General features: G+C 34.3%; 1 protein-coding gene across 2 annotated transcripts; it reads right to left on the bottom strand.

The window, feature by feature from the left end:
* Positions 1–221: 221 nt before the first annotated feature.
* LOC113278739 (endoplasmic reticulum-Golgi intermediate compartment protein 3-like) lies at positions 222–7,364 on the bottom strand. Of its 2 annotated transcripts, none has more exons than XM_026527499.1 (12): positions 7,239–7,364; positions 6,915–7,013; positions 5,833–5,915; positions 5,639–5,714; positions 5,470–5,537; positions 4,544–4,628; positions 3,471–3,598; positions 3,308–3,391; positions 2,443–2,589; positions 1,804–1,912; positions 1,577–1,696; positions 222–709 (listed from the first exon to the last, which is right to left on the bottom strand). In XM_026527499.1, exons 2-12 carry the CDS (start codon positions 7,009–7,011, stop codon positions 636–638), a joined length of 1,071 nt encoding a protein of 356 aa, XP_026383284.1. In that variant the 5' UTR covers positions 7,012–7,013; positions 7,239–7,364; the 3' UTR covers positions 222–635. The 2 variants fall into 2 exon arrangements, with proteins under 2 accessions (XP_026383284.1, XP_026383288.1); XM_026527503.1 differs by having other exon boundaries at positions 6,915–7,016; positions 7,239–7,361.
* Between the last annotated feature and the right edge of the window lie 4,184 nt (positions 7,365–11,548).

The following is an 11,548-nucleotide window of genomic DNA, read 5'->3' as shown; positions in this document are numbered from 1 at the left end:
AATGTTGACCGTTGATTTCTATGTTGATTCCCTAGCCACAAGGATAAAGGCATACCCCACGGCATGTATTAAAATTTGTTAAGATCAAATAAGTGTGTTTAATACACAACTTTGTCGCTGACATTGTTAGAAATTTGTTTCCGCCGATGAAACAGTAACAATGTAACATCTCCCTTGGGCTCCAACAGAGTTTTTTTCTTTCGAAATCAAAGCTGGTTGGATTATACGATAACTGGTACTCAGTTACTGAAACTTGAATAACAGCTTGTAAAATTGTACTTTCGAGAAGCACGCATAATTTAACCTCATATCTCATGGATGAAATAGAAACAACAGGAAATAACAGGTAAAAAGAAAAAGAGGTACGCAGAACGAAAAAAAGAGCACAAACTCAAAACAGGTTCTTGATTAGTAACACCACAGGCTGTTTGACCAGAAAATGTGGTGGCACCAAGCAAATTGTAGGTGGCATCGGTAATGTTCTCGAGTTGTGTATCTTCTCTCTCGTCGTTTCTCTTCCTTCTGACACGGGGTTATGATGTTGCTCTGCTGGGACATTCTCCACTTATATGGGCTTCACTTTGCACAGCCGTTTGTATCCCTGTATAAATTATACAGCTGGATTTCCTGGTTAATCATCGGACTATGGTTCTACTGTTTGACTTCGTCAATCCCTCCAGAATTCTGTACATCCACCGATCCAGCATTCCTAATGATGTCCAAATGAAATAAAATTGATGTATTTGATAATCAGGAGTAAGGAAATATGCAAGCAAAATATGGAGGACCAACATGGCAACAACAGAACCTAAACACAAGAAGTACTAATCTTATATTTGATTTGAAAGTAACGATACAAGTAATAAACTAGTCGAGTTGCATATCTTACTGCCTAACTACTCATGCAAGCATTCACGGGCAGACGCTGAGCAAATGTATCCAATTTCATTCACCCGCTAGGTTGAACAAAAAGCCCAACTAAAATTTTAAACTATATTTTTCATGAAACAAAAATAGACACTGATGCCATCACCAAAACAACCTGCAGGGGCTTGGGTTTTGCTCACCATTGTTAAAAGTGGGATTATCAAACCATTGGTCCAAGCACCAAGTATGGACCTTCTATTTAATATGAACTCTTTAGACTACTCATCATCACAATATCCTGTTCTAGCCTGGCAGATGGAGAAAAAAAACTCTAGAAAACATTTGCAAACAAGGCAGATGCTGTTTTTTCTCAAATTAAAAAGTGTAAGAAGAATTTATGATAATATACTGATGCACAACCGAAAATGGGCAGAATGGCATGAAACTGAGAAAGACCCCAGCCACACACATCCAAGGAAATAGATAGAGATTAACAATTAACAAATAGAGAACGCACCAAGAACACCCCTGGGTAAGCTAAGAACGACAATAGTGTCAAGTTTCAACTATGTTATAAATCTGAACCTAGATCAAAACCACAAAGTTGATGTTTCCAGAAGGTCAAGGTGAGTTATGCAATTAACATGTTTAACAGCTTCCATTCAATTTCATCACAAATAAACAAAATGGGGATGTGTCAAACACGAACCTGTTAGAGCAAATGTACCACCAAGGACAGCACAAAGTCTAGTGATAAAGTGGAGAAAACTGCGACGCTCTTCTCTAATTGTCACAGTGATTGGTGAAAGATCATACAGAAAGTAAACAGCTGCACCAAATAATGAAAGACAACAAAAACAGAAGAGGTGAGACATTTCACTTGGAAAATCAAAAAAGTTAAGTCTTGGTTTAGCAAAAGAATTAGTGACAACTAACCTGGCCAATTTCTATCCTGCTCATTTATTTGGCTAAAATATTCAGTTACAGAAAATTGATTAGTCGGTATTACGTCTTTTGAGAGATACCGGAATTCTGTTGGAACAACCTACACACAACAAAACCAAATAAATTAGCCAGCAATATTAAAGAGACTTGCACCTTCAACTGCAGTAATCAGTTAAGAAACATGTGTCTTGAATTAATTTGGGTCTCGATGGTAGATACAAGTTTTAGTTTGAACAACATGATAGAGGATAAGAATACATTAATATGAGAATCATATTTCTAACAGTGTATTTAGGTCTATGTTGTAAAAGGCGCTGGGCGAGGCGAGGCGCCAATCCCATCGCCTCGCCTAAATTAGCGCTTAAGTGCTCCCTAGGCGCCAAAAGCGCGAAAGGCGCCCAGAAAAAAAAAAGTAGATCAAACTTTGTGCAGATGTAACTCGATGGATATTTGCCAAGCATGCTTTTTAAATTCTGAAAGTGTAAAGCGTCAAGGTCATCATGAAACCATTTTCCTTTTTGACAGGACAAACTATTTGTGAGACGACAATAATATTTAAAAGAGTGCAGAAGTTTTGAATGATGAAATTAAGCAAATAAAAAAGATTGTGAGTACTCCAGATTCACACACCTTTATATAATACTTGAACGTTCCACTTGCACCGCGCAAAATCCTGGAAGTCTCATCGAGTGGGTTATGAATTCCTGGATACTTGGGCCCAAAAGACAAGTCATGAATCACATGACTAACATTCACATGAGTAGGACCCCCAAAAATCTGTTAATAAAAATGTATAAGCACGGAAGGAAGCAAGCAAAACCATACAGAGTAAAAAATAGGCAAACAGGCAGAAACCAACCAGAGAGTAGAAAAAGAAATTTAACTTCAAAAAGTCTCCAGCATATTTTCACTGACAGGTGGAGAGAGCCTTGTCATGCCGTATTACAGGACAGTGGAACGTTCAGGTGGAGAGAGCCTTAGAAACTTCAATTTCTTATTTGACCCAACTTACAGGTTTTCTTAATGCTGTATTACAGGACAGTCTATGCCCATGTTTTTCTTTCTAATACAAATTTCAAAACTGTCTCAACTGGCTTTTAAAACCCGTTGTTCCTTGATCCAGTTGATTAATACTTGTGTTGTGATAATTAATTCGAAGTTCAAACGGGTTTAAAATAGAAAGTTAGACCACCGAGATACTATCTACTCACAATAGTTGAGTTGGCTTAGTTTTAGAATATGCATTAAAAACTAGATTTCCAAAGTAAAATAGGATCTGCATTTGAAGGCTAAGAAAGGATATGATATTGTGAGAATTTATAACTTCAACAAGACCTAACGGCTAAGTAAAAGACCTCGTGGCTCTCCTGGAGATGAAAGATCTCATCAGCAGGATGATAGCCAACAAGTACACTAAGAACCTAACATATGCTAGACACTACATGATCCTTATATATTATATACAAAGAGAAAACCTGATGTTAGGAAATTTGACCTGTTGAGCAACAAAAATATTTAGGCCATGAACTGAAATATGAAAGTTCCCAGCAACCCTTTGGACATCCAAGGCTCCATAAACCTGCAGGAAAGTGATAGAAGTTTAGCAGACCGCACAAAAAGCAAGATAATATCAGAATCCATAACCGTTTATTACATACCCGGCAACCCTCCCCATCCGCTATTGCTTCTTTCACCTTCTTGACCATTTTTTCAGCATCTTGATCAAATCCATGACCATGAGGTTTGTGCGCAGAATCAACTTCACCCTCATGATCCTTACCACCATCTGGTTACACAATAGCAAAAGAAAAGTCATCAGCACATTGTGCAACGAATGTCTTCTATGCATTGACATACGCCTTACACCATTAAAATCAACTGACCAAAGTCTAAAAAAAGCTTCAAAATTAAAAAAAAAAAATGGTGCCTTCAACATTGAGTCTGGGTAAATAAGATGCACTAAAAAGATTAACTAGAGCTAATTCGTACCTACATGCGCTAGTCAACATGCAGTCCAAAAAATATGCAGGAAATGGCAAGTAACACTATTTTCAAAAAGTGCCATGCCATCCATTGCCGTGCACACTTCTCTGCTAAATACTAACACAGCGATACATATATTATTTGAAGTTTGTGTGCAATGCGTGAAAGTGTTGGTATTTGATATGAATGCAAATATGCAGGAACTTAAACAAGTCAAAAAACATGACGAAAAAAAAGCGTATACACATACTAAAAGAAATTATGGAGGATTCAAATATTAACACAAGAAAGAAAGCAAAGAGATGACTATTGGTAAAAAAAGATCTTGTCATAGAGTTATATTTAAGTAGGATTTATAACTTTTGCACCATAAACGCATATAATAAAGAACATGGTGACATCAACCCTCTTCAATTGTCATTTTGGTTTAACATAAAAAAAAACATCACAGGATTCCCCATCTAATGTTGGCTATTGTTCAAACTCAATAAAGCTGTCAGAGAATTTCCAGGTATGACCTTATTGAGAACTGTGAACAGATTATGTCTAACAATTAGTAAAAAAAACATCTAATATCAATGTTTAGTAACTATCCTGAAACCTGAAATTTTAGTAACTCTCCCTCACAGGAAAACTATAGTTGCATGAAGTGATACTCACAATGCCCAACAAAGAAAACAAAAGTAATATATACAACAAAAATCAAGCAAATAACTACTAGAGTGAAAGGAAGCCAGCAGGAAATTACTGTGTTTGTGATTTGTGTGCTCCTTCTCAACGAGATCAGACAAGTACTCGGTACCAATTATATGTCCAGCACTATTCAAACGAAGCTGCAAGAAATTTCACAGTTGATTAGCCAGGGAACCAATAGGTGAAGTCAAGCTTTACCGAAGAAAACAAAAGAGAACAAGATATAAGCAAGCATACACATAGACAGCGAAATGCATAAAAAGAAGCAAGCAAAAAAACAGACAGTGAATTGCATGCTCCTTTACTTATATAAAAATGGGAAACCAGCACACCATAAGTGAAGCAGGTCCACCTGCAACTCAGTCAGACCTGTAGTCCGTTTATGGACACAATATTGGAATACATATGATGTCTGGATATAAATCATACAAAAATCTGTCGCTATTCTCTGATGCATCATTTGTATATTTTTCCATAGAATTCGTAGCTCAGTAAGAAAACCAACATGCTTCATTTTTCAGCAATAGCTCTCATCGGTATACAGGTACACCAAATCCTGTGCTCCTGATCCCTTGAATTATGTAGTTACTAGTTTCACAACATATGTTGTTGGCTAACAGCTGAATAAAAATTGATTGGTGACCATATTATCAAAAACGTCCAGAATTGCTGAACATGAATCCAGATGCATGCTCCCCTGACTTTAAATTTGAGAGAATTACTTTGAGACAATCCATTAGAAAGATGATAGGCCATAGAAGCCATTCATGCACTTCTTAAAAGTTTGCATTTCTTCCAAACTCAGATTTACCCCTATAATAAATCTATCTCTAAGAGTTCTAGAAGTTTAGGAAGGATATTGCACAATAGTTGGGACTGACAATACAAGCAGAATGGTGCATGCCTAGATTTAAATTTTGAAATTCCATAGAGAAGTTTATACCAAGCTAGACTGAGGCAGGAAAAAAGTAAGATTCTTACTTTCCATATGTTCGTATCCAGGTCCACCTCATGTTTGCCTGACATATCAATTGCATCCACGCTTACAACTGGAGAGGGAAAGAGAACAACAACCAAAAAGGGAACTGTAACAATGGTATTTGCTGATTTGTAATCTTGAAAAGTAGAAAAGCAAAAGAAAACCACTAACCATCACAAGGCAATGAAGGGAAGGTCATGTTTATATGGATTGGAAGATTTTCTCCGCGCTTCAAATCTACAGACATCTGTCCACAAGAAGCAAGTTACAACAATGAAACCATAAAAGAGCCCCTTAAAGAAACAGACAGCGAGGTGAATATAATCTACTGAAACATATACAGTTAATCAAAGATAGTTACCAACCTGATGAACGGTATATGTTGTAAGATAATACTTCAGCTCATGCAAAAACAGCATAGCCATTATGACCAGACCGATTATGGAGACTACAAGCAATTAAAAATGAGAAAAGGTATTAAAAGGCGCATTACTGACAAAGCAGGTAGTGAAATGACAAACAATATATCGTTCTCCTGCAATACTATTTAGCACAAGCACGTGCTTACTCCAGAATGACCGGATGAAAGAGGAGAACAACCCAGCTTATTATTTTCTGAATTGCAATATACCCCCACATACATATACCGACAGGTTTGTATAACAGGTTTCACAACATTGTACATTGATTTCTATAGTTATGCCAAAAGTAACTAGTTGATGAGTGCTCAATTAGCAGCAAACGAATTAGGTCACAGTAAAAAAAAAAAAAAAAAGGCATGCTTATTTCAGTAGATATAACCAGTGTCTCCCATAAGTTTAAAACCCGTGTATCTTCATTTTCTAGTCCAAATTGTGGCATTGTAATAGTGTTTTCCTCTTTATCAGTACATCCACATCAATGTCTTCCACACCTGTTATGATCTTGATGCTCAACTAATAATACATGTTTCAAGATAAACATAAGAAATCACAATTGCAAACGAGACTTGTTTAATAAGACCCAGTTTTGCAAGTAGTTGAATTACCAAACAGACACCAACTAGTGACACAGCTGATGCAGGAGCATCAGCCCCTTTCTAAGCAGAGTCGGGGAAAATAGGACCCTATGTCGTAAAGGGATTCTTTTGGCCTCAAACTCCAAACACAATGATGCTGGGGCGTATATCTTTCCGCTTCTATCTGTTTGATTGTGTCATTCTATTGCTTTACTTCTAATAAACCCATTACACAAGCTGGTGGCCATATGTGAATTTGGAGTTTCCGAACCCTACATGTTTACACTCAAAGGAAAAATTGAACAGATACTAACAATTTCATCCTGTAAGGCAATCCTACTTCCATGGAAAAACAGTATAAAGATAAATGAATGAAGTTTTCCTTGCTGAATTTTCATTACATTTCCAGAAAATGAAAGAATATAAGTTTTGGATTTGGATTACACATACCAACAGCTCCAGACTGAGTCTTCTGCAACAAATGATCTTCTGCACGAGGAAACGCATCTAGACTCTTCAGAGCTTGTTTCACACCCATCTTCATCATTCCTACTATTCCAAACCAAATTATAATCAGGAAATTATTCAAATTTGCAACATAAAAATACAGAAATCACTGTCTAAAACCAGGAATTTTGAATTTGGTTGTAAAACGAAAACCTCCATTGTGTTATAAGAATCAAATGAATGTGATACGAACAAATTTCACTAACAACATCCAGATCAAGAAACCCTAATTCGTAAAAGATATGGGAATTGAGGGGAAAAGATTACCGATAAGGTTGGATCGATCTGGGGAGAAAAAGATCGAAACTTTATTCGAAATCTCTCTAAAACTTAAGTTCGGAGGAGGAGGTATTTTAGGTTGAAGTTCGATTTGGTCGGAGATTTTGTGGGTATTTCTGTAGTCAATGGTTGACCCCACAAAAGTCAAGGTGATGAAAATGGGCAATATTTCCTCTTCCACGCCAGGCCTAATCATTTTCTTTGCCCATCTTATTATCTTGATAAGTTAGATAGGTGGTTCAGTCTTCATTTACCTTTTGTTGATGAAGTTAACCAAGAGCTTCGTTTGATCTTCGCCTTCAAACGGTAGAATGCAATGATGACTGCCGTGATCCACTATTTCTCAATTATATTTATATCCTAGTCGGAGACTTAGTTAATTGTAAACTAGAAATCAAGATGTAGTTTTGACAATTAAATTTGACAACAAGCTTGAGATAGCAACACTTGTAAGTTCAACCGAGCAATGCTCAAAAAAAAAAATATTGCATCACATTTATTATTTTTATTTATCTTTTCAATTGCTCTTAATTTTATTTATTATTAAAACTAATTAGGTTATTCTATTTCAACCCAAACTTTATAATTCAAGCAACCCACCCAGACTAAGGAATAACAAATAATAAACCTAATCTAACTCGGTTAAAATTCGACCCGGAACGTTAACTAAAAACACAGGGTATTACAATCTACCACCCTTAAAATAAATTTCGTTCTGAAATTTGGATTATACCTATAATCTCAAAATTTTACAGAAATAAAAAAAAAAAAAACAATACGACAATGCAATCCAGCAAACAATTAGAAATTCACATCAATTTTACAAAGCCAAAATACAACTAGTTAGATGAAACAAGTAATATAACTCTCAAATCTGACAAGCATGAATATCAATATACGAAACAATTTATTTGCACTACCATTCAACATTTAAAGCCTGAAGCTCTGATACCAACTTGTAACACCCCCGATTTCCGGATCAGGGTTAAACTCGTATGGAGATCCGAACTTGAAACGTTACGGGTCGGAAAGATATTTATGAATGTAACCCTTCTAATTTATTTATTACAACAAACATAATTTAATTTTTCTAACATGAATTTAAACATATGAATTCACTAATCATTTTTAACAACATTTTTAACCAGACTTAATAATTCAAATTACATTTCAAGCAATACAATAATACAATAGAATAACTAAACTAACTTCATAGTTTCCACTTCCATAAATCTGCAAGGAATGTCAATTGGGTGAGATGACAGCTCAATAGAATGCACCCCCATTCTCTAAAGATGCGAAAAAATATCAATCAATCAAAGAGAACATACAACACGAGACTTTGCATAACTTCGAGGATTCAATTATATGTTCAACCAACAAGCTCACAATATCAATAATATTTTAGACAAATAGTCAAATTTATGATTCAATACAACATAGATTCACAACACAATTATGTTTTCAATAGTTCATCTATTTGAATTTAACATGTAAATTCACAATTCATCCATTTAAGTTTCAACGCATGAGTTCATAACACCAATTATGTTTCTAACAAATCATTTAGTCTAGATTTCAACATATGATTCACAAATTACTATTGTCACCAATAAACCATGAGTTCACGGCACGAAAACATTGGTTCGTACACCCACTTATCGTGTACCGGCACGGACATCCGCCATCGATGGTCAGGAACAAAAGTTCCTATAGGGATCATACCCATATGTTCTCGGGGATCATTACCTGTTTCATTTTCGTTATTCGGAACGAACAATGCCATTGATGGTCAGGAAACACAAGTTCTTGCATGGGGATCATTACCCATTTAACTCTCGGGGTTCATTACCCGTCATTAGCATGAAACTGTATTTCATCTAAGGGTAAAACAAGAAATCATTTATAAATTTTAAATTAGTTATTTTTCTTACAAACAATGCAAGCAACCATGGCTTAACAAACAACAAGAGTTTCTTTCAAGCATTTATGCAAATAAGTTAACTGCGGATATTTTACATGATACGTCTCAGGGTGATTATCTTACCCGATCTTTATAAAAATTCGAAAGAACATTCATAACTCAGCACGCAACCACATATCCAAATTTCGCAGTAAACCAACGGTTGAAATAAAAGATATATAATTTACAATAGCATCCTAAAAACTGGGAAGATTACATATTATTACCAAACAATTCATAGTAACCTAAAATTGAGCAAATCCAAGTCACAATAAAAGATATATAATATACACATATATAACTTTAATTAAGATTACGAATCATTCTGACATAATTAAGGTTACTAAATCAGGCAAAAACATGATAAAGAAAAACTATATAGAATTTTCAGAAATTATAATTCAAATTGCAAGAAACATCCGACATTGAATTTACAGTGGATTATTCTCAAATTTTAACCAGTAATACCCAATCATGTTATCCATCAAAAGAACAAGCCTGATCATCAATCCAACATACATAGTTATGCGAATAAATTTCTGAAACCCTGTAATACCCTGTATTTTTGTTCATTTTTTTTGGGTCGGGTTTTACTCTATAGCTAATTACATTGTTGATTTGGGTTTTTGTTGAGTTGCTTATTTTGCTTTATCATAAGTTGTGATACTTGACTAGATATTTAGAAATCCTTCTCCTATCATTTAGTTAAAATGTATAATGGAAATAATTTGACAAGTAAATAAATTTGAGGAAAAATCAAAGGACATTTAAATTAAAATAAATAAAATAATAAATACAATGTGTTATTATTATTAGTAGGGTATTATTATTAGATTGTCATTAGTGTGTATAATTTATAAAAGGAAATAAAAAGATAAAGAAAAGGAAGGAGTACAAAACATAAACTTAAGCTAGAGAGAAATGAGAAGAAGAAGATAAGGGAACTAGAGAATTTTGGAGAAGAAAGATAAAGAAAATTAGGAGGAGCTTGTAGAAATTAAAAGTTAGAATGCTAGATTCTTTTTTTTATTTATGTGATTTGCTTGTTATTGATTTCATGTTCGTATTTTTATGTATTGTTAGGTTTCTGAAATTTATCTGTGTAATAATGTGCATCCGATTGATGATCGGACTTCTAATATTGATAAATAAAATGTTTAGAAATCTATGGTTAAATTTTGAAGATAATCCACCTTTAATTAACCGTTTAATGTTTGTTTTAGTTTGAGTGATATTTCTGAATTTTCTGGACACTTTCGCTATGTCTGTTGTTTAGTGTGTTTCGGCAATATTGATGATGTTAGAACGATTTTAGGTCTTAATAAAAGTTGTATATTTATGTATTATCTTTCATTGTGCTTTGGATTTGTTAAATTTAAGATTAGCAATTTATCACGAATATTTTAGTAACATGATGTAATCTGTCCAGTTTTTAAGATGGCGTTATAAATTCAATATTTTTTGTTTGAACCGTTGGTTTACTATGAATCTTGGATATGTTCTAGTTGATTGAGTCCTGTAAGTAGATTTAAAAATCTAGGAAGATCGAACTAAGTTATCGCACTGAGATATATGATGTAAAATATCTACAGTTAGCTTGTTTGCAGAAATGCTTGAAAGAAATTCACCACTGTTTCTTTGTCGTGTGTTTCTATGCAATATTTTGCTAGTATTGTGAGAATGATTAGTGAGTTAATGGATAAGTTTGTTTGAACGGCAGGGCATGAACTGTGGAAACTCATGCAACATACCGGAATGACCCCGGTAAGCGGATTAGTAGACCACGAACTAGGAAACTCGTGCAACTTATTAATATGGTGAACTCAATTGTTAAAAACCTAAATTGGTAGATTCGTTGAAAATATTATTGGTATTGTGAACTCATGATTGAAGAATGATTTGTTGAAATAATATTAATATTGTGAAGTCTTGTTTTGAAATCTTAAGATGATTTGTTAGAAACAATATTTGTATTCTGAATTCATGATTGAACAAATGAAATGAATAGATTATTGAAAATAATGCTCGTGTGGTAATCATGTTGGTTGAATATCTATATCAGTGATTTGCTCAAAATTATGTCGTATGTTATTTGACTCATTGATATTGATATGCACGTTTTGAGATTTGGGAATGCATTCTACTGAGCTGTCATCACACCCCCAATTGACATTTCTTGCAGATTTATGGAAGTTGGAAGTGGGAATTATGAAGTTAGTTTAGTTATTCAATTGTTTTATTGTATTCTTTAAATTTAATTTGAATAGATATGTTTGTTGAAAATGTTGTTAGAAATGACTAGCGAATTCATATGTGTAAATTTATGTTAGAAAAT

This window comes from Papaver somniferum, chromosome 1, assembly GCF_003573695.1.
Source record: "Papaver somniferum cultivar HN1 chromosome 1, ASM357369v1, whole genome shotgun sequence".
Lineage (NCBI taxonomy): Eukaryota > Viridiplantae > Streptophyta > Magnoliopsida > Ranunculales > Papaveraceae > Papaver > Papaver somniferum.
Note: the sequence above shows the minus strand (reverse complement) of the source record. Positions and strands in the feature narration are given on the sequence as shown.

What these genes read in the sequence shown, in the direction of transcription:
- LOC113278739 (XM_026527499.1), bottom strand. Translation starts at nt 7,011, where the DNA reads ATGATGAAGATGGGTGTGAAACAAGCTCTGAAGAGTCTAGATGCGTTT. An exon ending in CCCTTCATTGCCTTGTGATG is followed by an intron (nt 5,538 to 5,638) that starts GTTAGTGGTTTT and finishes TTCCCTCTCCAG; the next exon opens with TTGTAAGCGTGGATGCAATT. An exon ending in ATATTTTTGTTGCTCAACAG is followed by an intron (nt 2,590 to 3,307) that starts GTCAAATTTCCT and finishes TTTTATTAACAG; the next exon opens with ATTTTTGGGGGTCCTACTCA.